This window comes from Fusarium pseudograminearum, chromosome 1, assembly GCF_000303195.2.
Source record: "Fusarium pseudograminearum CS3096 chromosome 1, whole genome shotgun sequence".
Lineage (NCBI taxonomy): Eukaryota > Fungi > Ascomycota > Sordariomycetes > Hypocreales > Nectriaceae > Fusarium > Fusarium pseudograminearum.
The window spans coordinates 4663923-4688745 of NC_031951.1; the positions used below are offsets into that span (position 1 = coordinate 4663923).

Genomic DNA, 24823 nt, shown 5'->3' on the forward strand with positions numbered 1-24823 from the left:
GTCCTCTTCACCAAGAGGTTGTTTATTCGTAAGCGAAAGGGTATCAAAAGGCGACTGGCTTGCAGTGGCTAGCAGGATGGCACGTTAGATTCTAAGGAGAGGCGAACGCGAGAGGACAGAACAGTGGCAGTAGGAGGAAGAGATCAAGAGGGAAGAAAGTTGGAGGGGAGGAGGGCAAAGCTCTGCTTTTATGAAGGAGAGAGGAGGGGGATATGGGGGCAGTGAAAAGGGAATTGATGTCCGGAGCCGTCAAACAGTTCAGCAGAGCACAGCACAGAACAGAACAGCCAATCTGTATCGGAAGCTTTCGAGTTGCTTTCGCTTCGGTGTCTCTTGAGAGTCAATCCACTTGGGTCCAGCTCCGGAGCAAGCAACTTGGTTTGAGCCAAGCCCCACGAAAGAAAATGGGCAATCGAACAAAAAAATCCAATGGAGCGGCTACGGCGTGCGTGGAGGATGGAGGAGGGGAATGACAGGGGAGGCGTGTATGAGGAGAAGCTAGAAGTGGGAGGGGCGTGTATGTTTCTAGAGTAGAGATGGTAGGGCTTGCGGTTTGCTCTGCGGATGGTAGAGGCAGAAGCGGAATATTAAATGGGGGTTGTTCATAGTAACAACCACCTGCTGGATTATAGAGTGGGGGACTCGAGAAGATCCAATGCCAATGCCTGGGTTTCTATTCGAGGTTTGGTGCAACGGATAGACTCTCATTCACTCTGTGGAGGTCGTCATGAGATGGCATTTCACATGAAAACTTGTGAGTACTCTGTAAGCCAAGCCCAAGCCTAAACCGTCTATTAGTTCAGTTCAGCCTTCTAATTGAACCTTGTTTCCTCAATGACAACTCAATTCTTCATGAAAAAAACGATAGACCTCGTCGACATTACCAGTGTACTGTATCTGCCGTAGCTCACTCTTACTTACATCTACCTACGTCTTCGGCGTACTGGCTCCGAGCCCCAAGTGGGTTGCAGTGCACTGCACGCATGGACCCTGCCGTGGCCCCGTTTGCTAGGTACCGTTTCCCCCATGCAGCCAAAATCAAAGGAATTAAAGTGAATTTATTGGGGGAGCGGAAAAATAAGAAAACCAAGGCACATAGAGACTACATGCCAGGAAACAACCGCAAGCAAATGAGGATGCAGACATTTGTACGATGCCTTCTCTCATCATTCCACAGACATGCCACTTTCTGGGGACAATCACATTTACACGGAGAGAAAGAGGAAGCTCAGTAATACACAATAGCTCACTTCTTCCCTCGGCATCATTTCCACTTTAAATACCCTACACTTAACAGCCACATATCGTGTTGTTATACAACTTTACTGTATTGAATATGTCTTCCCAAACTCAACCATTCGTTCAAATATCCAGTCTTTTCATCTGAGCACAATCACTCATACCGGTAACATCCTTTTTCCCCTGCACAATTGATACCCGACATCATCCCACAAGCATCTCTCAATCTTACCCTTCGGAATTGCCTCCGAAATCAAAACTGAAGCCTCGTCCGCCGCTCCGCCCCGTCTCGTCTCAGGCTTGAGGGCTATTCCGTTCACCCTCCTCCGTAGATCGGCACCTCCCAGACCAGGGCATCCTCCTCCAGCGGCATGATCCTCTTTGAAGGCGAAAACGCGCATCTTTGCTTATCACTTTTGTTATAGCAAGCCTGAGCGAAAGTACATAGACTAGGCCGGCCAGCTAAATTGAGTAATGTGTTGCTGCTGCCTTCTCCTCTGGTAAGTACCTCTGTAGGTATATTAGATCTGCATTCTCAGATGGTTGAGATCTGCCAGAGGCTACGTCTTCGAAATCGAAGACAAATTGCTGTTTGTGCCAAACAGTGGCGATGTATACATTTCAATATAAATTTCCTAATTGTAGTAGGGTCCTCCATAAATCCCCATGGATCTCCTCATGGTGCTACTTACTAGGCTGCTGGCTCCCCGCGATGACCGTCAATCAATCCACTCGACGAATTTACCTGACTCTTGATTGATTTATTCACTGCCACTGATCTGACTTGACAATTCAGGAATGTCTCATCGAGACAACATGCGGTCAATGAAATTGAACAGTGTGTTGACATTTATTGCATGGTGCATCTAGTATTCACGAATAGCCTCATTTTGCCGCTCTTATTTCCCGCTGGGATCATCTCGCTCCTCTCCTCTCCTCTCCGCCCTCTCCCTACGCCGCTCTCCGCTCTCCGCATTCATCTCAAGCCTAATCTGTTTTAACCGACGTGGAGAGGAAGAGCAACTGAGACTCGAGGCTGAGAGCCGTCCAATCAATCACAGGGCACCACTGCTATCATCGCATATCTATCGCCTATCCGCTGCCAAGCTGTCAATCTGTGAATAGGTTTGCAACATGGTTTCGTGTAAGAGAAATTGTGGTCGAGGGATGGATTGCTTTGCCGCTAGCCACGAGCCAACCACTTACGACCGCACTCTGACTCCCGTTGAGCACCTTGCCTCGGAGCTAGGATCAGGACAAGACAAGGATAGGCCCCAGGGTCTGTTCAAGATGGCGCCGAATGGCTGGAAGATGGAAAGATGCTGCTAATCCGTGCGGCGCCGGCTGGAACGTTAAACCTCTCTCTGTGCAGGGATCATCTCGACTTTTCAACTTGCGACGCCAATCATGGCTTGCCATTTTCAAAGCCGATGTCGCGCCCACGTTGTCTTTTTCTCGAGACAGGGTAAGGCAAAATGAAAAAGGGCCTTTGACGTATTGTACAGAGTACGGGGGACCTCAATCCGAGTCTAATTGGCCTACTGTAGGGAACCCCCATCCTTCACCACGAGCTAAAGGCATGCATGCCACACTACAGTACACCTCCGAGGGATTGAGCGTTACATCTGTTGTGCTGTGCGAGATTTGAGATGTGATTCCGCGATGACTGAGATGCTCTCTGCGTCCCTACGTACATTGGTGTACATTCAAATGCAAACGCAAGATTATCACAACGTTGTGCTTGTGTGTTGTCATTCGGTGTGGCACGTAAAATAGGCTCGTGAGCTTGTAATGGATGGTCCTACGTGAGCATATAAATTATCTGTGTTTGGTGTTTCGGCAGTAGGTAGGCTGACCTTGATCTTCAAGATTGTCTCTGCTAGAGTATGCCACGTCAACGCAAGCATGAGACCCTTTTCCTTGTCTCATTTATTTGCCTCAACAATGCCAATTGCTACCAGACTGAACACATGGGTAACAAATATCCCTCTTCTTACATAGCACACTGGCGTGGAAGCAGACTATACTGCATATGTAGTGGAGGTTTTCGGGGTGTTTTTTCGAGAATCGCCGAGCGCATCTCAGAGCCAGAGCATAGCCAGGTAGTCAGGCTTGCTAGCCGAGGTCCTAAACCCATCTCGAGATTCCGAGTGTAAGAGTCAGTACCAGCGCCTCGCCTTGAATCATAGATGCACTTGGACGTGTGTGATATTCATCGCCGTCACCCCATTATCTCACACTTGACAGTCAAAAGATGGACAACATAAAATCAGAAGAGGCGACCAATCAACCCCCCCAGACTCGTGCGATTTTCTTATCTCTGGCGCCGTAGACGCTAAAACGGAACAAGTACAAGCTCGTGCCGTGCATGTTGTGCACACACCACACGGCAGCCATTAGTGCGCGCCAAGGCCAGAAGAAGATCGTCTACTTTACCTTACTGGACCTTAGTCGACGCCATCGCGCAGTCTGTGTCGCTGTCTCACCATGCTTCGGGAGTCCCTGCGGGGACCCTGGCCTGTCCTCGTTTGTTAATGTTGCGGTTGGGCTTGCATTGAAGACGTCACTTTCTTTGGCAACTCGAACCGGTATAGGACCAGTAGCCAATGACAAGGAGACAGATACTTTTGACTCCCGTTGGTGATGTAGAAGCACATGTCTGGGGAAAGACAGCATCTGAAAAGTCAAGGATCTTATTTGTCCGTCTCGATACATGGTCATATCTGCCGTGGATGACCCCTACACAGGAGCGTAGCCATTGCAGTCGCTATGTAGTCTTCTACGAATGCCTACAGAGGTGAACGACCTTCACTCGGTCATCAAGGCAATACGGCCATGTTTGTATGTACAGTACCGTATTCTAGCGTGCGAGCCACAATTGCTTATCTTTCGGCGTTGATACTATAATAGGTACGTACTTTAGCTTTAGTATATGCTAAACCAACGGTCGAATGGATACTTTCCTACCGACAACAGCTCAAACCGAGAATTGAGAGCTTATAAATAACAAAGCAAGCGGCGCAGTTGACCTACTATTGCGGAGCTTCTTCTACCTATGTGGACCATACCTACTAGCAGGTAGGCAGCGAGCTCGGCCGGTCCTGGATCTCTGCACTACAATCCATCCGTTCTCACGGTCTTGCGGAGCCGTCAATCCGAGTCTCATTCAGCCTGTGAGCCAGAGAAACCAATGCCCAGACTCCAAGTTCCCGATCGCCGAACTACCCCATTATTCCTATGGGGTGAAAAGACCTCAGTTCACGGAGAGACACCAACAGTCTTCACGGCCAAACCCCGGGCTTGTTTTCTAGTCTCTGGCTCTTCGTATGTAACTCCATAGTCTTGTCACCTCTTCATTCCGACTTCTTCCGATATCCATCCAGCTTCAAAGTGTCGCTCCAGGGCAAACTGCCAGGTAGTTTCTCTAGACTCTACCGTCTAAACTTAACATCTGCAGTTGTCCAGGCATTATTCTTTGCATGAGGCCAGGCAAGGGTTCTAGCGCAGAAACGCAAGTAACGCTGCAGGAGTTTGTCTAGATGCCATCCATCCATGCCATGCCATGCTGAGCAAGACACACCAACGATCAATGTTTCAGTTACCTCACAAAATGAATAAACCACCGGCCTTTTTATGATCAGATCATAAAGGCCGAATGGAAACCATATAGCAAATCGGATTAGCTTGATGACTTCGGCAGGTGGTAAGTTGCACCTCAATTCCAGATCGACGGAGCTGCAGTCGCTCTCTGGGGTTTCATTTACCAGACATCGAGTTGCATGAGTGTAGAACCATTGGAAATTTGCTGTAAACCGCTCATGCCAAGCCGACATAGCCGCTGAGAAATATGTTGATGCTTGAGGGGGTAGGACAAGCTGACCGGTTCACATCTCTGACCACCCTCGTTGTAACTGGGATCTCATCGATCCGGCCAAATAACTGCCGAATTCCCGTTCAACTGATAATTAATGAATATGAATCCTTCTTTCCAACGTTGCATTGTTTTGACAACGTGTTTCCACCATGGCGGCTACTAAACGCGCCGCCGCGTCTATGGCGTGAACTGCCCCGCCATTAGGTTGGCAGGTACGGAGTAGTAACTTTATGTTGGCCTGGAAATCAAATGCAGATGCAACCTCGAATATCAACAGCTGCACTTAATAGCTTGACGCGACCGCGTTCTGCAAGTAATATCCATGTTCACCACACTACCAGATTTTACACCGCGAGATGTAAGAATCCTTTAATTGACTACACGTTTACTTTTTAACAATTTCAGTCGCATTCTCTGTGGTACAGATCCTCTCGCAGCCCTTACATCCCACCCGGGACTCTAGACGACTTTAACGAAGGCGCGCATAATCAACAACATGGCGCAAACCAAGCGCGACAACGCACTAGAATCATCGAGAGATCAACTCTCGCTCGACTTGCTGCCGATGAGCAGTACATGCAGCGAAGACGATTGAATGTCCAGAACTATGGAAGCGGCTGGCTAAAACCCCCAGGTGTTCCCAAGACACTTCATCAGATGCGCGAAGAGAAGCGAGAGCAAGAGGAGCACCAAGAAGCAATGCGTCGAGAACAACTAGCACAGGAGTTGGCTGAGGCAGAAGCTGCGGGTGCGCCTGGCGAAGAAGGGACAATGGACGATGTGCAGCTTGACGGAGCGCAGGATCTGGATGATGAAATCCCAGATGCCGATGACGGCTATGGCTTCGAGGATGATGACGAGGATGACGAGGATGACGAGGATGACGAGGAAGAGGAGGAGGAGGATGATGATGAAGAGGAGGAGGAGGAGGGAGAGGGAGAAGAAACAGATGACGAGGCTCTGAGAGCAGAACGTGAGAATAATCTCATGGCTGCACACATGCGAATGGGCGACGACGCTTTCCGTGAAGCACTTGTACGCGGCGAGCCGGATGCTAACGACATGTACGGCGAAGCGGAAGAGCACGAAGAAGAAGAGACTAATGGCCAACTTCTTGACGAGGAAGATTTCGTTCAGGAGGATGACCTTGGCATGGACATGGACGCAGATCTTGACGAAGATATCCCCGAGGCAGAGAGTCAGGGCTATGAGCACACTGACTCTGAAGCCGAGATTTCGAGCAGCGAGCAGCGATCTAGCAGTGATGAGGAAGAGGAGGATGAAGACGACCTTGACACCAGCTTCCAACCTCGCTCTACGACTCTCCCACCGCCGCTGTCACCCACGTTCCACGGTGGCCGATCACTCATGTCACATCCTCGCGCCAGTATGGATCTAAGCAACTTGCTCTCCCAAGACGGCAGCAGCTTCATGCATAGCAGTCCCGCCGGACGACGTGCTCGCCAATGATAGCTAGCACGGTTACGACTAATGCGACACGACCATAACCGAAGAAATAGATTTAGTTCAGACAGCATTGTTATATATACCCATTCATTGTTCATTACCAAGACAGAATTGAAGAATTGAGCGCTCTCTGCTTTTTTCGCAGCTTGCTTGCCACAGGCTTGCCCAGAAGTGTGTATGATTACAATCTTTTGTAAGGGGCAACTTTTGGTCGTTGCGGTGATGCGATGCGATGCTTCTTCCAGATCCCGAATCATCATGCAGTACTTGTAAATGTCAGAACGCCCAGCCAAACGCCATCCCACAATCCAGATAATACAGCCTCTTTTCACTCCTACTTTTTCGCAACTAAACGGTGTCTCCAGAACCGCCTCGAGTTGATCGTTGAGTCTGGTCGTGTGACCAGGGTGTGCTCGATCAAAATAGCCACACATACATGAAGAGCATGATGACGGCGGCGAAAAAGATAAGCCAGACCTTCCAACCCACACCAGTGCGCTGAGCCATGACGAGCATGCGGTTCATAGTGCCCCTGAGACGCAAGCGAGTTGAGTCGAAAGTATCGTTCATTTTCTCCGCCAACGCTGAGGACTCGCGAATCTCGTCTCCGATAGCGACCGTCATCTAAAATCACATGTTAGTCGTTCAGCCTGGCACAACCTGGACAAAGAGACAACTCACATCCTTGAGTACCTTGACCTTGCCCAGAATACCCTCAACCTGTGCATCGTTCTGGCTCTCAAGCTCATTGAGAACCGCATCGCTATACTGGCCCCTCTTGTTCGGCGTCGCAGCGCGAAACGGAGCGGGCCTTGAACTGTCGAAGCCACCCTGTCCTAGGGGGGAGGGAGAAGGGGCGCCGTATCCGCCGTAGCCATATCCTCGGTTGGGGCTTGCGCTCACAGGTCGTCGCGAGGCTGCGTCGCCATTGTATCCCTCGAAGAGAGCGCTGCGCGAATCACGCTGATGAAGCGACGAAGCGCCGAAACTAAAGATGCGCTGTCAGTTGATTGTCCTCCGAATCCCATCATGAGTTTGTGGTGATGCGGGTTTGCCACATATGATTGGGGCATCGTACCGTTGCGCCATGGCTATGTATTCGAACCGCACAGCAGATACAGAAATGCCAAAAGGCGGTTTGTGAGTTTAGGGGATGAGGTGTTCAAAAAATGATCGAGGGTTCGCGAATCTTGGATTCTGCCCCCTACGATACCCTGGTTGTTTTTCTTAGGTGTTCTCTAGGCCGATCCGATGACAGCGGTCTGACTACCTACCTATGGCTCATTGGGGGAGCACGGATGATACGTACCGAGGGGCTGTCCAATCCCGTGTCATGGTATGTTTTCTTTCGAGGGACAAGAACCGAATGTTAATTCTTGAGGACAGTATTTGTTAATGTGGCTTCTTACTTAGGTAAGGGTATTTATTTACGTATAGAGTTACGGAACTTTCGTGATTAGGTACTTTGGGATTAATATGCATGAACCAAAGACACAGTGACAGCGCATGGCAGTTGGTAGCTCAAGCGCAATTATGGACATCCACTGTACTAAAGCTAGTGGGAAACAACACAAACTCCTCACGTCGACACCGAGTTTTTGACTGTATTAATGCCATTCCGTGTTGCTCTTTCTACACGTGAACTGTAAGCGTACAGAATATATGCAAAGCAAAGCAGTGAATGCTAAAGGTGGCCGATGCTATCCACGACTCCAAGCCGCCTAGACCCCCGAGTATGTGCCTGGGGGTCGTGGGTAAAACAGGTATAATCATCCACGCCCCATCCCTTTTGTTTATTACTCAGTTCCAAAATCATATCATCGTACCCATTCCACCCTGTATAGATCGGTTCGTCAGGAGTGAAAGTCGCGATGTGCGTTTAGTCGGACATCTTGGTGTCCCTGTCCTCGGCGGGCTGGAAGTCCTCATCGTCTTCCTCATCCTCGTCCTCGGCAGGGTGTTGCTCTGCGGCCTTGGCAAAGTCGATCTGGGCACCACGGGTGCGGCGACCCTGGACAATGTTGTTGAGGTCAATCTCCTCCAAGCCGTCCTCGTCTGCACACGTTGGTTAGCTTGGTTCACGGTCTAAGTGATGTATGTAGGCGCAATTACCAGCCTCGGCGACCTGGGAAAGTCATGTTAGCATTGTTTCAAATGGCGAGCAGCAGAATGGCAATAGAAACATACCTCTTCCTCTTCATCGCTCTCGTCATCATCCTCATCCTCATCCATGGCAGTGTCCTCGGTGACCTGCTCAGCAAGAGCCTTGCCCTTTCCCTTGTTCTCGGCCATGGTCTGGTCCTGAGCCTGGGTAGGGTCCTGGGGGATGGTAGCGCTGTTGTCAGACATTTTTGCTTTGGTGAAAAGTATTGAGAGTGTTGATGGAGTTGAAAGTGTTGTGGTCTTTTTTTTGGTAGCGGTGTGAATCGAAGTCAAGAAGAAGATGGGTTGGAGGGTTGAAATGCGGCGTAGGAGCTCTGGGTGGGTTGGGTCTGGGCGCGTGCAGTTGCGACAAGCAGATTTAAAGCACCTAGTAAGGTACGAGGCTCCGTGTTATCCAACCACAGGCACCAGCCTAGCAACCAGATGCTGCTAGTCCCAACGTGGCTTAGTTCAACCAGAGCTCAGCTTCACTCAGATTCCATACCTCTTACCTCTCCTTGTCCAGTCTTTAACAATAATACGCAATTCCCATAGCATTGACCCATATTCAAGACATGGCATAAAATATTAGAATATGCTCTTTCCCCTAGCATATTAACCGCATAATTATTACCTTGGGATTACTGGCCTCAACTGCAGCACCATGAATAATATCTCCGGGAAGAAACCTTTGAAAGAGCCATTGCTCATTACCTACCCTCAAGGGAATTGATGGATATGATACCATGTATGTCGTCTGAAAGGTTGGCAAGGATTGGGCATTCCTATGAGCGAATGCGTAACTCCTACCTAGATTAGTAGTTAGGTACTATGCAACGATCTCGACGAATACGCGAGAATAGTGCCTGCCATTACAGCTGAGTTTCTCCTGCTGCATAACGAACTACCATTTTACAGACAAAATACAAGCATGGGGCAGAGATAATACGCGAAGCGTGTCAAGTCAGTCGGTGATAAGGAAGACCAACCCCCTATCATCTATGTTGGATGATCAGGACCAAACTATTGCCCTTGACTTGGAACTTACTGAACAGTTCCAAAACCATCCGTACTGCACGTTGCGAAGCTTTCATTCTGATGTTGAACAACGGAGTGGAATCCAATACTGTCCAACGAGACTTCAATATCTTTAACAAAACCTGTAAGGTTATAGAATAGCGGCACGATAATGCCTCCAAGTTGTCTTCCTGTATCTTCGTAAGATCCAACCTCATTCTACGCTGTCAATTCCGACGTCAAGTGATCGATCCAAATCCTCTACGGCAAACGTTTGAAGAATCGAGTTTTGGTGATGTGTCCTTTATTGTATATATTGAAGACTCTATTTCTCGCCTCCAGCCAGAGACATAACCACCACAATGGCGATGAGCCACCAGTACCTGGTTGGATATTAGCTCTCACTCTGTGATATTTCCTCGTGCCAAAAAGACTTACTTTTGCAAAAATGATTTTGGCTCCTCCTCCTCAGCCTTTCTGCCGCCAGGTGACAGTATAACCGGCTTGTTCAGCTCAGGTTGGCTGCCCTTCTTATCTGCGATCACAATCGCCTTGGGTCCAAAATCCCTCGTCTGCCCAGCATCGACTCTAACGCCCTTAAGCGTCACGCTGCGCACATCACCGCTCTCATCCACAGAGAGCAATATTGTAGGGGCGTAACCGCGGTCAAAGTTCTCCATCGAAGCAGCAGTGGTTCCAGCAATCCATTTCTCAGACTTGGGATCGTAGATACCGACGCGGACAAGCGACGCTGTCTCGGGCAGCTCAGGCGCCTCGTAGGAAACAACCTCGGTGGAGATGAGCGAGCCGGCGTCGTAGGCGATCTCGGCTAAGGGTTGAGGGAGTGAGGGTGAGGACTGGATAGCCTGAACGTAGATTTGGGCAGTGCGCTGCTCTGCTACGACAAGCGCGGCGGCACAGATTGTCGAGAGGAAACTCGCGATCCTCATTGTGAATGGCGATTTGGGATTCCCCTTAATATTCGGGGAGATGATAATAATGAAGTGGAACAGTACAGCTATCGGAGCTTGGAAACGACACCTGGGACGTAGCTTCACTCTGGGGCGGGTGATTGTCGGTTAATTTGGACAACGGCAAACCACCACTCTGCCTCTTATGAACTTGATACCCTACAACATATACCAGACTCAACGAGTCTTCTATAATTACACCAGACTGATTGAGAGATTCTATTCCGATAAGGCTACGTTCGAAACCGTTCGAATCTAAAGAGTGGCTTCTTGCCTCTGAAATATTTACTTAAAACATCCGCTGCCTTTCCTTCCCTAGAAACCATCATAATACAATCGAGCAAATCGCCTGACCCTAAACGCCTGCAAATGATGTGCTATGCATAACCGTTCCTTAATTTTCTCGTCATGCCCTTACTCCCGTTTGCGACATGATCTTCACTAAAAAACGGTACCCTCTCGTATCCATGTTTGATCCGCGGAGATGGGACAGATCATCTATGTCTCGGTACCGTATGAGAGCCAATCAGTCCACGACTCTAGTTTTCCGAGGCAGCGTTGTCACAGTCCTCGATATCTTCGTCATCATCTTCTTCGTCCTCTTCATCGGAGCCATCCGACTCTAGGACGTATCCGGGTGTTCGCTCCACAAGACCCTTGTAATATGCAACGAGAACTTCGGGATTTGGAACAATTTTCCAATCCACGCGGTAGAGGAATTCCAATTCCAGTAATTTGAGTTCGGCAACTCGAACTCCACCAACCCGGGCATAAGTGGTGTTATTCCAAAAAGAGTCTGATAACCCTTTGGCTGCAACTGTAGCTGCCGTTATGAGAAACCGATGCACAGTCAACGTATTAATAGTAAATTCCTGATACATAGCGCAAAGCCGATCGATGTAGTAGACCATCGCTAAGAGAAGCGGTGGTGTCAAGGTTGCATGGCGAGCTAAACGGTGTAGATAATCTCGAACTGATATTCCAGGCGGAGTTCTAAACATATGTTAGTTCCTAGTCACATATCAATGTTAAAGGATTCACCTTACCTTGAGTGAAAGCGTGTCAAGCCGCCATTTGATATTCGAATGGCGTCATTTGTAGTGATCAGCTCTGACAGCATATGCGCAACCAGTTCCACCATGTCCTCGATGGCACAGAATTCATAGCGGTCCGGTAGTACTTTTGACGGCGGCGTATCTGGTTTTGGACGTTTGCTCGTTTGTGGTGATGAGTTTGCTGCGACAGTGGCTTGGGGATCAATCGGAGCGGGCGAGCTTCGACGTTTTGTTGGTGAAACCCCGCTTAGAGATTGACCTGGTTGCACAGGTTGGTCCTGGGAGGATCGTGAGGGGGGAGCAGGATGGGGCGATTGCGAAGGTTGTGCAGAGGCCTTTTGGGAGAGCGAGGACGGTGGTCGTTGGGCTTCGTTGGGAGATCCATGTATGCCTGGATCATTTGCGACGTATTGTCTCGGGCGTTGTATCGGAGAGGACTTCATGGCGTCGGTGGCAGACGAAGCGTTGGAGCGGGTAGAAGGCCGTCGCCGGAGAGCTGGCGAAGGCTTGGAGGAGTGTTGAGGAGACGAGGTCGCATATCGAAAAGCGGTAGGTGAGGCATTGGCGGAAGCGGACAGAGCTGGCGACGTCTTCAGCATGATTTGCGGCGCATCGTCGAGTTGTCGGTTCGTCGGGTTCGTTTGGGGGGCCGAGGGTTTTTGCAGTAGTTGAAATGTGTGATTGGCCTTTGCCAGACAGGCTGTCTTTGGTAGGGCTGAAGGAAAGATTCGATGTTGAAAGTCGGTAAAGCAAAGACAAGGATTTGGTTTGCAAAGTGTTGGCAAGTGGCAACGGACAGGACGAGTAAGTGGAAGTCACTGTCGAGGATTCAAGCCGGGGATAAGTTAGCTGGAGTCGAGCCAAATCGCGAATTAGATCATGGCGTTGTATCGATTCCTCCCATGTGGGCGCGGCGCTGGTGCTGGCGCAATCTGAACGTCAGGCACTGCGCTATACCAGAACGCTCACCGAGGGAAACCAAACTAAAAGACTAGCCAGAGATCCCAAAATGGCCTGGGCTGCTATGTTGGTACGGTAGGTAGATAATGGTCGGCACGCGGACAAAGAGTTTGGCTCTGGGATGACGATGGGTGGACTTCAATGCATTGGGTGAGAGAGAGTATGAGTGGGTGTGGATAAAGATCAGGTCCAGTAACTTGCTGAAAGAAGAAGGCTACGGACAAGCCCGGAGCCGGGGTGCCGGGGTGCCGGGGGGGGGGCTCGATTCTTTTTTTCTAGGGGACTTTGGCCTTGCAGTGGAGGACGGACCGCGCTGAGAAGTGAGGTGACAGCCCCAGGACAGGTGCAGAGGCAAAGGTGCAGAATTTCTCTCCAGTGGAGACCCGGTGAGAAGTCGCTCTACCCATCGCAAATGCCATAGGTTGCTCATTTGACGAGATCCCCATCTATCTACTTGGCACAATGACTCGGGTAAAACAACGAATCTGCAAGCCCTAACATAGAGTTAGATGAGTTTTCCCGTCAAGCACGGAAATATTTCCTCTCCAGGGGCTCGACGACAATGGCGGCAAAAGAGAGAAAGCAAAAAGCTCCTTCCCCTCGTGAACCACGATTGGGTAATAGCTGCTGGTGAGTTAGTAGAGATGGCGTCAGAGTGTGTCTGAATAAGGCACACCCACACTTTTAAGATCAGTTGCTATGGCAGGTCATTCATTCCACATGAATTTGCGATAGCTTCGTAAACGAGTTTACTGAGCACTCTGTCTAACTCATAGAACTGCCATGTGTGCTCAAGCCTTTCACGATTAACACAATAAAGACATGGCTGGACTGGAATGAGGATGCTTCTCCAACACTACAGTTACCCCCTTGGCATTGGACGTCTAGGTTATCCCAGACGGGATGCACGTTCATTCCCCAGAAAGAGCCTCGTACATGTTGGCCGCTATGCGACGTTCGTGAGCCACTCGATGCGCAACGTGGAGGGAACGACGCTCCGTCAAAGGTCAGAGGATAACTAACGGCCCCGGTACCTTGAGAGCCAATTTTATTTGCCGATGCGGATCATTCTCAGTTAGGAGCTCGGTGAATGATTAAAGAATCGTGGAGGAGATTGATGCTGCGGAGCGATATTGTTGAAACAGTCGGCTAGTCCCAAGTTAAGTCAACTCCACAGAGCTAAATAAGATGCATACAAGATAAAGGTTCCCAGCCAGCCTTGTCTCCGATAAGCCTCCGGTCACGCATCAAATGGAGAGGCATGAGGCATGACATGGCCTTGTCAATACCACTTTTATCCAAATCCAGAGAGATAGATGATTATCTTTAACCTCTCTCGTTTCAACTCGAAGTCAGCTCATGGTGTTTCGCTACTATCGTCAAGTACTTAGATTTAGATAATAGTATAATCTACTGACCATTCATAGTTGTTAATCGGACAAACCAAAACTTTCCTCCACATTATTTGTTCAAGACACAATGTAGGAACCATCTGTTGCCAAGAGCCATAACTGCGAAATCATAACAACGGATGCCCCCTCGGCCGGTTTTCCTTCTTCTTTTTTTCTTCTTCTTCTTTTGCGTCGAGTTTATTGATAGTATTCTCACCAAGTCCCCCAAGCACGACGAGAATCCAGTCACTCAATTCTTGTTGTCTTCATGACAGTGGCTGATGAAGAGCAACGCCACAGTAGGTTGTCGTACTCTTATCAGTCCGATAAGGCAGTAGCACGTGCCGCAAGCCGGAATCCGCTTTGCTTTGCTTGACGTGATCGACGACAGCATGTTTCCCCAGACTGGCTCTGATGCAGTAGCAAACTCTTGTGTTTAATGGGTTCGATATTGGATTCCAGCAGCAAAGGGAATCAATCACCTCGCATTTGTACCTTCTTGAATCATTCGTGCCCCTAATTTATTGCTTTCTTGTGCTTCTCTTCGTCAGGAGAGTGTCGGAAGTTACCAGAGCATCGACCTTCATTGGATAGGAAGGCGCCTACTAGCATCATTTGCATTGTCTTTTGGCTTCTTAAATTCATATTGCACTCAAAACACGACACCTCTATTACCGCATTTCTCCGCCGTCGACATACGACCCCTCTTACTACTGTATATCACTCTCAAATACGACATTATTAACAATTCCCACAATAATACATAAACCGACATCATGGCTCCAGCGCAAAGCCATCCGATATTGGCTCAGTTACAGGAAGCTAGGAGCTTGACTGAGCGCACCACAGCTCTACGGGCCCTCAAGAACGAGATCGTCGGTCACGTACAAAGAAAGGAGCAATGGATTGGCCTGGGCGTACTTGAACCCATCGTCAGAACATTGATCGAGGCTACATCATCTTCCAAGCCGACTGGCAAGGAGTCTCGACCCCCTCAGTCGCAAAGGCCCTTGTCGGAAGAGGAGCACATGCGATTACAAGCAATACAGTTGATAGCCTGCTTTGCGAATGGTATGCTTCAAAAAACATCGCCTGTATAGGTTGTGGTAGTTGCTGATGGACATCAATAGGAGGTCCTACTTTTCTTGCGCCTCTCAGTGCCGCGCAGGCAATCCCTGCTCTAATGGCCAACATATCGCCGTTTGCCAACGCACCGCAACTTGTCGTAGCGGCACTCAAGGCACTGACTGACGTTGCCGATGCTTGCGTCCGAGCTGCACCGTCTTCAGATCTCAACATCGAAACACTTGCCGCTGCCGTTTTCTTTACCGAATACCTCGACTCGTTTGGGTCAATGCTATCTATTACCTCTACAGATAACATGCTGCAATCTCAAGTCACGCTTGCTGCGGGCTTGATATCTAGGCTCTGCCATCAAGAGCATCACCAACAAGCTCTGGCGACTTCCGGCATCCTGGATGCGTTAGCAACACAACTGGCCAGCGTTGCTGTTCTTCGCGGGGAGGTTATCCCTGGTGCTTATGACCAAGCACGTAAAGATGGTCTTTCCGAAGCTTTCCCAGACCGTGCCCCCAGGACCTTGCGTCTCAGCTCGATACTCGAGGCCATCACTGCTATTTTAGGAGATTCAAAGTATCGGGCAAACAGATTAGCTCACTCGCCGTCCATCCTTGCTGTTTTCCCTTCGATAAAATTTTACTCCGCCAAAATTTTGGACGTGGAACAGCCAGCGTCTAATAGTTGTCAGCAACCCGTGACTGCCATGGATTACATGCTCCCAATCAATCTACCTCGAAACCCGTCGGCTTCGTCTCAAGGTTCACTACAAAGTGGCTCATCTGACTCGCAATCGTCTGGTAGATCATCCTTGGGCAAGTTCAGCTCATCGGCTTTGTGGGAAACTTCTCATTACTCACAAGTGGGATCTAGCGAAGGAAGCGCCGGTGATATTGAGAGCCCCTTAATTCCTTGGCTGGTGAATCTAGTGAGACGGTCGGATGAATATGACCGTCTTCTCGCCACATCTGTTCTTGCTGCACTTATTAAGGGTGGTGTAACAAGCAAGGGTTCAAGGGAAGCAAGTCTGGGCCTCCTTGTAGTTCCCCTACTAGTTGGATTAATCGCAAAGAACGACAATGAGGTTTCAGACGTTAACGAGGTCGACATCGCTACTAAGCGCACCATTCTTGAGCGCGCGCCAGTTGTTTTAGCTCGCATGATTACGGACAGCGAGTATCTTCAAAAGGCAGCTTTTGAGTGTCAGGCTGTGCCTGTCCTTAGCCAACTTCTCCATCATGCTTACCAGCCTGTCAAAGAAAGCGAACAGTCACACTACTGGTCACCGCAAGGAGACGTTGAAATGGATATCGAGAACAACTCTCCGATGGCTCGGCTTGGAAAGGAGGGTCAAAATGAGCTCTTAGTTCATCGAGTCAAAGTGCGCGAAAGCACGTTGAAGGCCATTGCTGCACTCGCAGGGGGTAAGGAAGACTACAGGAAGGTCTTCGTAGCCAATAGTTTGGTTCCACTTGTTGTTGAGTCGCTCTCAGAGTATCCAAGAAAACTGCAGACAATGAAGGAACGTGCTCCAGAAAGGACAGGAACCGATCCCAGCAGGAACGAGGAAACCCCTGGATATGGTACTAATCCTGCCTCCGTGATCGCTGCCGGGTGCCATGTTCTCAGGATGCTTTCTCGCTCGGTGAGCATCTTGCGAACATTACTTGTCGATTACGGGGTTGCCATCCCTGCCTTGAGTCTCATGAAGCATCCGGATGTTAACGTCCAAGTGGCTGCGACTTCCGCTATCTGCAACCTGGTTCTGGAAGTAAGCCCAGTACGCGAGGTGAGTCTGAAAGATCGTCTACGTGAAAGAGCGAACTACTAACTATTGCAGCTTCTAGAGGAAAGAGGAGTTGTGCCCATCCTTTGCGACCACGCCCACTCGGAAAACCCGGCCCTTCGCCTCAATGGACTGTGGGCGCTCAAGCATGTTGTGGATGCCACCGGGCCTGATTTGAAGAAGGCGTGTTTAGCAAGGCTTGGGTCGCAGTGGCTGCTGCAACTCATACGCGACGATACAGAAGATATGGCTTTGCACGAGGGGAGAGACGATGTGGATATGCAAACATCTGACGAGCGACATGGATGGATATACGGCTCAAACGGAATGCTCCAAGAACTTGACGCAGCCAACTCTTCACGGCTTCGCCAAGCGGAAGACAAACTCGCAGCGATACGAGAGTCGGAACTAAATCCGGCCAAGAGAGCACGGAACGATGACTTGGCGATTCAGGAACAAGGCCTTCATATGATCCGAAACTTGATTGGAAGACCGAGAAGTGTGCAGTCGCCAGAGACGGCAAACGAAACATCTGAAATGATTGATTTTCTGTTGCAGGAATTTGATTCTGCCGAATTCTTCAACGTCCTAACGTCAAAACTACGGGCCAAGGTGTATCGGCCGTTCAACCATCGAGCTATATCAACAGGGCGAGATACCAGGGTGTTCCATCCCCAGGCTAAGCTTGTGGTGGCCGTGTTATATATTCTATCGCATATCGCGGCGAGCATCCCGCGTCATCAGCAAATGATCATCGCGCAAACAGATCTGATGAAGCTGCTTGCGCAGCAAGCTAACAGCAAAGATCGAGAAGTGAGGGTGGCTCTGTGTCACGTTATCATTAATCTCACATACAAAGACGACGACAGTGAGGCTCAAGCGTGTGCTCTCCGGGCGCATGAACTACGAAAGCTTGGCTTCTCCACCAAAATGGAAGCCCTCACTAAGGGAGATGGGGATTTGGATGTGCGAGAACGTGCCAAGACAGCAGTGTTCCAGATTGAACAGGCTAGTTACTGAGCACCGAGTACTAGTAATTCGGCCAAAAAGTGATGTTGGGAAGGCGTTCACTGATCTGGGCTGCAGAAAGGTAGTGGTGATTGTAACATAGGCGTATTTTGCCCTTTTTTTTATTCTTTTTTTTTATAAGTAGCGTGTACATCGTTTGAATGATGATGCTGTATTGGTGGAGTGTTACGACTCGCCTTCTGAGTGAATTATGAGCTGACGGTCGCAAAAAAATGCATGCAGTCAGAGTTGATCACAGTAACAGTAACAAATGGCAGTGTGATATCATGAAAACAGCGGCAGACAAGGGCCATCTGCCGGTGCTAAGAACTGCAAGGATGTTGATGGATGCTTGTGACTGAAAGGAGATGCAATGGACGCGGGCAGGGGGTTTTCTGAATGGACCGAAGCAAATTCATGACGAAAGGTCAGAATGCAATGAGACGTGGAATGGCACGGTGAAGAGAGAATGAGGCAATGATGCAGCAGTATCGATACATTTCATTTACAGTGTAATATTAGCATTGATATGCTAAGACCCAAGATATATCCCACTAAATACAAGCCAAGTCAGGTCAAGTCACAAATACGTGTAGACTACATATGCCTTAGTATCTACCTACTGCCTAGGTAGGTACGTAGCTTGTTGACTCTGAGCGCGTGATGTAGAATTAGACATTTAAATAACCTTGAAAGTTTATTGTTTTTAAAAATGCAGTCACTTTGACGTCAAAATTATATTGATCCTCACAGTGTTATGTCGAGGGGGGAAGATGCTCCGGATAGAATGGAAAGCAATTGGTTTCTGCAGAGTCAATATAACCATCACATCATATTAATATTAGTGCATATGCACTATACCCTCATCAGAAAGGAAGATCGACTGTAGGGTTGATATCAGAACCACATGACACTTTCAGAAGTTACGCCATCATAACCAGACACGACAATGGCATGGCATCTCACTCGATGTGTTAGCTTGTTGCATATTGTTTGCATGTAGGTAGTTGTTAGTATTCCGGATACTGACTGACGTGTATTTACCAGCATATGATGTAAACATACAATTGCTTTTTTCCTTTCTTTTTGGGGCATTGGTTTCAATGCAGTGCTCTGCCACGTCAGGGAGAGACATAGAGACGGCAAAGAAAGTAAGAACGAAAGCAAAAATAGAGAAATCGCTTGGCTTACAAACTCACCGTGTCATAATATCGCCAAGGATGTTTTCACATGAACCCGGCGACAATCACACAAGAGCCTCCCCTCCCTCCTGTGATGTATGTACCCGATACTCACCGCGACTTCTTCACATCATTCCAGCGTGAAATCAAGTACAACGCTTTACTTTTGGTTTTCTTTTTTGACTGTTCTGGGACGAAGACGACCAATTGGATGCGGCGAAAGCGTCTTGTAGAGTGTACTTGAACTTGGCAGCCCAACTGGGTAGGGTTGTGTGAGACGTTTCTGGAGAGCTCTCATTGGGAATGAGTGCCTCTTCTGCTTCGGGAAGGGAAACATCGAGATGGTGTATGTTTGTATGTGTGTGTTTGTTTATAACTATATAAGAGTGTCTTCCTCCTTTCCATTCCTGATTATCTTTTCTTGCTTCTTCAAATAAGAGTGACCATAGTACAAACTATATCATACCTACATTGGTTCAGAATCTCTTCTTTGTACACAGTTATCAACACTGTTCAGCATCCACCTCGATTCATCGGCAATACCTTAGAGATGCCTGCCATCTTCGACCGAAACGATGCTCTCGACGTCAACCCCCAGTTGGGTGACGCTCGTCTCTCGGATGCTGGTTCAAACTGGCTCTGGGCTGTGACAGCTATCTTCCTCGTCAGCTTCGTACGTACTTGTTTCCATCGTCTCCAGGAATAGACAGATAGCACATACTGACATTACTTCTAGCTCGCCTGCTTTGCCCTCAGCATCAAGCCCCGAAACAACGAGAGAATCTTCCACTACCTCTTCACCATTGCCCTCTTCGTCGGCACCATCACTTACTTTTCCATGGCTTCCGGCATCGCCTACTCGGTTGTTCCCACGCAGCGCAATATTGGTCGTGCCGCCTCCTATCAGATCTACTATGCAAAGTACATCAACTGGGTTGTTTCATTCCCTGTTGTTCTGCTTGCTTTGGGTCTCATGAGTGGTGTGAGCTGGGCTACTATTCTATTCAACATCTTCCTTGCCTGGATCTGGTGAGTCTCTCTACGTTTACTCTGCTATGTGCACATGAACTTCCTCATGCTAACGTATATATAGGATCATCTCATACCTCTGCTCCGCGTACACCACCACCTCGTATAAATGGGGTTTCTTCGCCTTCGGCACATTTGCTTATCTTCTACTTGCCTACCAAACCCTTCACCCAGGCCGCAAATCAGCTACTCGCCTCAGTCTATCGCGTGATTATCTCATGCTCGCAGGCTGGGCGAACCTGCTTTGGTTTCTGTACCCCATCGCCTTTGGTCTTTCCGACGGAGGCAACGAGATTGGCGTCACGCAGATGTTTGTCTTCTTTGGCATCTTGGATGTGCTCCTGATTGCCGGTTTGGCCTATGCATTCATGTTCCTTTCCAAGCGATGGGACTATGGTGCTTTGAACTTGCATTTCACCCAGTACGGCCGTGTTCACGCCGGGCATGATGGTGTCTTCCCTGAGAAGAGGGCTCCAGGTGATCATACCGTGCCTGCAACTGCTGCTCCCGCACACGCTACCCCTGCTGTCTAAGTTTATCACTGCTGTTGAATGGACTTGACTTGGCTGTGAATTGAAATATCTATTTTTGAAACGAGGGGACAGTTTGGTACATGATCCATTTTGAGTCAATGATGGAAGTAATAGATCAAATGGCTGGGGGCGGTTCATGACGGATTGTGCTTCCAGATACCCATACCCTCTTTGAACAGGAGTTGGATAACCACAAGTTGCTAGATATTGCTACATATCAGGGTAATCTAATAAACAATGACCTTATTAACAACCAATACTTTCATCGAGTCGAGGTTGATGTAACTGGTTTCAACTTGGCGTCAAACTTACCCTGTACCTCGAAGCCATTCCTGACCGATGTCTCACAACAGCACTTCTCACACGAGCATACATATCCCAAATGCATGCTGTCCTCATCATTTCAATCAAACCAAGACAAGTCTCTCCCTGCAGAGGAAAATCAACGTCACACCCCAGATCGAACAACCAGCTGTTCGTCTCGCTCTTTCGCGCTCTCGCCAAGGTAAACTTGATAGTCTTTGGGTTGAGTATACCATGGCTTTCTCACCGGCACTTGCCAGGACCAGAGAGGAAAACGACAATAGGCGCCGTTGGAGCACTAACTTAGTTTCGCTATATTGTTCAATAACTTTAAGCTGGAAGTTGAAATGGGTTACATCGGTCGACATGTTGTGGCTTGCGCTACGGCAGCGAGGGCGAAGTGGAAAGATGCGTCACGCAGCTTTTGAGACATTCGCCCCGAGGAGAGGGAAGCTCGTCATGTCAAGTCCACGTGGAAGAGGGCACACTAGAAACCAAGTTTAAACGCATCGTCCAGGAACTGAAAGTTGAGTTGGGAATCGAGACTTTGGTTTCTCGTGAGACGATCTGAGGCCGAAGGCGTTCCGAGTGAAGGTGAATTAGAGAAACTCGGACGTCATTCGACTGGAAATCATCATAGCATGAATCACTATAAGCAAATTGATACCTGGTTGCTTGCAAGTTACAGAGCGATAGCAAACAAAGTTGGGAAATTGCTTGGGGGAGGGAGAGACAAGTTACCAGTCAGTTCTTTCTGGTACCACCTGTCAAGCTTGATGTCTCCCAGCAACTCCACGGATAGATGCAGCACAAGTGCCGTGCTCATCGGCCCATTCTCATGTCGTAATCCCACAGTGTGCTACATACATGTCCATGCCTGTCAGCTAGATTAGCTCTCTAGAGTATATCCAAGCTAGAGTGCCCAACTCGTGGGAGGACTGCCCCCCGGCCTTGTACAACGCTATGCAACAGTCAAACACGGCCTTGAGTACTGCTTTTTGCAACTGGACAATCATTGCACTCTAGATAATGAAAGGATTGGCTATGGAACGACGTGTTGCAGATGTAGCAAGCCGCAGACAAGCAAGCACAAGAGCCTTTTAGCATATTCAGACCAGACACGACAGGAAAGGCGAGTCGAGAAACAGCAGAGAGAGAAACAGGCAGGTACAGAGAATTAGAGCATGCCAGACGCAAGGAGTGTAGCACTGGACTGTTTCAGCCCGATTCCTTAAATTGCCAGGTCAGGTTTTTGTCTCGGTCGTAAGAAGCAAAACCAGGTTGGGACTTCAAGCCATACAGGAGAATCGTCTGTCTTGACACTGGTCGAGATTTCCTTGGAACGGGATAGCTTTCAGACAGTCATGGCATTCGGGTCAACAGCGGACGCCACAGGCTTGAATGGCGCCCTGCCATCAACATGGCACCGGTATGTGTAGGAGATAGAGTTTATGGTCGTCAGTTGGTTGTTGCAGATGGCCGGGAGGACATGTCCGGGGAAGCACGTGGCGTTTTTTATGTTGTCAAAGTTGAAGCCAAAGCCGAAGCTCAAGCGCAAGCTCGAGATCAAGCCACTCATCCGTGATATGCATCCTCACATACTGTTTGTGCATACAATGCACAGAGAGAGCACATATGCGAGGAGGCGGGCTGAGAGTTGTCAACGGCCGCTACATGACATTGTGGTTCAGAGATGACGCGAGTTGAGGCAAACCCCTCCTCTCTTCTCTCCCTTGTGTTTCCCACGAGAGGGGTAAAGAACTGTGCTGTACAGTCCAGTACCGTATCGTCAAGAGAAGAGAGAGTCTCGTCTCACAAGGGCTTTCGATAGATGTGGACTGTGAGACAGAGACTGGATTGTGGCGTGTAATGGGAAGTCGTAGACGAAGCAGACACAAGACTTGGTCTGTGTGCAGCCTTTACAACAACCAACCAGACAACTGATGGATGCATGGGCAGTGATATCGATAGCCTACTGCGGTACGAAAGTTGTAGCTCAGCCTTGGAAGGGCAGTCTAGCGGTGGAGATGATCACTTGGGTTGACCTGTAACGTTTGTCTCAAAAGCATGTCAATCTTGTCTACTTTGAAAGTTTAGGAACAGTTGGAATACAACGCAAGTGCAGTTACGTTGTACCTGCACTGGGGCAGTGATGGTCTACGTAACGGCACGGATGTAGATATCCTATCTTGACCAAAACCTAAGAAAAAGGCTGGGGGAGATGTAGGGACACATTGATGTGTTGGTGGCGTACAGCGAGCAGATCATGGCAAACAATCATGCATGCATCTCAGTGGGTGAGCAGCTGAGAACGTGCGGGCGTTGGAAAGTATACCTGGTAATGTAGTAAAAGCACACAACTGATGATGATTATTTCCACTTTCCCAACAATCAACAATTAGCAGACGTAGGTATTAGTCTAGTAGGTATGGATATCGGTACATGATAGTAGATAGACAGATGTTCTCTAATAATAAATGTTGCTAGCAAGGCATCATCTATTCGTCCCGCTCGGGCCGGTCCCCAGATCAGATGTAGAAAAATCCCCTAACGGCAACTCAAACTCCATTGTAACGTAATTAATAGCTAGGAGTGTCTGTGCGGTCATGGGAAGAGCATTCTTTGGGACTGTAATATCCGCAATTTTGATTACAGGCTACTTCTGTCTCTGGAAACCAACCATGAACCAACAAAGACGCACAGACTGGAAGCTGAGACCTTTTTTTCTTTTCTTTTCACTGTACTGTGCTGCAATGTACAGGGCAGTAGTAGTGCTGGAACGCTGCGATGCAAAAGACATGCTCCGTGGCCAAGGACTCGGGATCTTCTTGCTATTTGACTTTCGACTGAGAGCTAGCAAGCCCTATAATAGATTTTGAGTTTGGAGCAAATTAGTAGATGGAACAGATGAATGACTGACGTATTCTTTGCCCATCAATGATTTTTTTCGGCTGAGTGTCAAGTGTCTACTCGCGTATCCGTAGGTGTCAATCAAACCATGACTTGTGAATTGCTCGCCTTGGCAAGGAACATGACTCTCTTGTCCATGTCGGAGGCTATCTCCGGCCAAATGCAACCCTGGAGGTGGTATCTGGCTAAGCGATCAGTTAGGCGATCAAGTTTCCGTACCTTGCAAGAGGGCATGTAAAGTAGATGAGCCGAACCTTGGATGACCAGTCGGCTTTAGAATTTGACTGAAACAGGTCACAGTCTGCCTACAACAACCCAGGTCAAGGTTCAGCGGTTACAGTGCTTGACGAGTGCCGCTCCGGGGGTTGGTACCTAGGTAGTGGTGGGTGGTGGTGGACTTGAAACAAGGATACAGTTCTGTCGTAATTCAGACATGCTGAACCAAACATTTGGTTCTTGGGATGTGGGACTCGACTCACCTTAACAAATGCCGTGCCGTGTCCACCTAGTCGGGCATACACATCGCGCCATGTACCTTTCCAGCTGTCATTCAACGTGTCAAGACTTTATGGGTTTATCCCTGCTGTTATCTTTGGTGGTCTTCCAACAGTAGCCTGTTGCATCAGCGCTTGTGCATGCTGCACGAGGATAAGCCTATGGGGTCAAGGTTGTTCGTCCAATGTTGTTGACACAAGAGTTGTGGATTGAAGCCAGAGTTATTTGGTGTTGGATAATACCTGATGTTACAGTGTACGTACACAAACAACACAGTACGACTCGCAGTCAAAAAGACAACACGAGGAAACGTCGTTCTTTCCTCCATTCATTTCTTCCTTCCTCAACCCGGGACAAGACCTGGAGACGGAAAAGGTATAGCGTC

At 48.8% G+C, this 24823-nt stretch overlaps 8 protein-coding genes across 8 annotated transcripts, besides 2 other annotated features; 4 read left to right on the top strand and 4 right to left on the bottom strand.

Moving 5' to 3' along the window:
* Window positions 1-4429: 4429 nt before the first annotated feature.
* On the top strand, window positions 4430-4778 carry FPSE_08519 (uncharacterized protein; the record flags this gene model as incomplete). The annotated part of the gene is made up of 2 exons (XM_009261637.1): window positions 4430-4563; window positions 4697-4778. The coding sequence occupies 2 exons, from the start codon at window positions 4430-4432 to the stop codon at window positions 4776-4778; spliced, it is 216 nt and encodes a 71-aa protein (XP_009259912.1).
* Window positions 4779-5435: 657 nt separating this feature from the next.
* On the top strand, window positions 5436-6583 carry FPSE_08518 (uncharacterized protein; the record flags this gene model as incomplete). The annotated part of the gene is made up of 2 exons (XM_009261636.1): window positions 5436-5471; window positions 5519-6583. 2 exons carry the CDS (start codon window positions 5436-5438, stop codon window positions 6581-6583), a joined length of 1101 nt encoding a protein of 366 aa, XP_009259911.1.
* Window positions 5921-6071: a repeat region.
* Window positions 6584-6997: 414 nt separating the features above from the next.
* FPSE_08517 (uncharacterized protein) lies at window positions 6998-7669 on the bottom strand (the record flags this gene model as incomplete). The annotated part of the gene is made up of 3 exons (XM_009261635.1): window positions 6998-7204; window positions 7262-7568; window positions 7659-7669. 3 exons carry the CDS (start codon window positions 7667-7669, stop codon window positions 6998-7000), a joined length of 525 nt encoding a protein of 174 aa, XP_009259910.1.
* A 790-nt stretch (window positions 7670-8459) lies between these two features.
* Window positions 8460-8929, bottom strand: FPSE_08516 (uncharacterized protein; the record flags this gene model as incomplete). The annotated part of the gene is made up of 3 exons (XM_009261634.1): window positions 8460-8635; window positions 8693-8705; window positions 8768-8929. 3 exons carry the CDS (start codon window positions 8927-8929, stop codon window positions 8460-8462), a joined length of 351 nt encoding a protein of 116 aa, XP_009259909.1.
* A 1135-nt stretch (window positions 8930-10064) lies between these two features.
* FPSE_08515 (uncharacterized protein) lies at window positions 10065-10689 on the bottom strand (the record flags this gene model as incomplete). Its single annotated transcript, XM_009261633.1, has 2 exons — window positions 10065-10122; window positions 10178-10689. The coding sequence occupies 2 exons, from the start codon at window positions 10687-10689 to the stop codon at window positions 10065-10067; spliced, it is 570 nt and encodes a 189-aa protein (XP_009259908.1).
* A 560-nt stretch (window positions 10690-11249) lies between these two features.
* On the bottom strand, window positions 11250-12364 carry FPSE_08514 (uncharacterized protein; the record flags this gene model as incomplete). Its single annotated transcript, XM_009261632.1, has 2 exons — window positions 11250-11703; window positions 11757-12364. 2 exons carry the CDS (start codon window positions 12362-12364, stop codon window positions 11250-11252), a joined length of 1062 nt encoding a protein of 353 aa, XP_009259907.1.
* Window positions 12365-14272: 1908 nt separating this feature from the next.
* Window positions 14273-14305: a repeat region.
* Window positions 14306-14892: 587 nt separating this feature from the next.
* Window positions 14893-17999, top strand: FPSE_08513 (uncharacterized protein; the record flags this gene model as incomplete). Its single annotated transcript, XM_009261631.1, has 3 exons — window positions 14893-15187; window positions 15247-16982; window positions 17034-17999. The coding sequence occupies 3 exons, from the start codon at window positions 14893-14895 to the stop codon at window positions 17997-17999; spliced, it is 2997 nt and encodes a 998-aa protein (XP_009259906.1).
* A 1719-nt stretch (window positions 18000-19718) lies between these two features.
* FPSE_08512 (uncharacterized protein) lies at window positions 19719-20730 on the top strand (the record flags this gene model as incomplete). The annotated part of the gene is made up of 3 exons (XM_009261630.1): window positions 19719-19841; window positions 19905-20197; window positions 20262-20730. 3 exons carry the CDS (start codon window positions 19719-19721, stop codon window positions 20728-20730), a joined length of 885 nt encoding a protein of 294 aa, XP_009259905.1.
* Between the last annotated feature and the right edge of the window lie 4093 nt (window positions 20731-24823).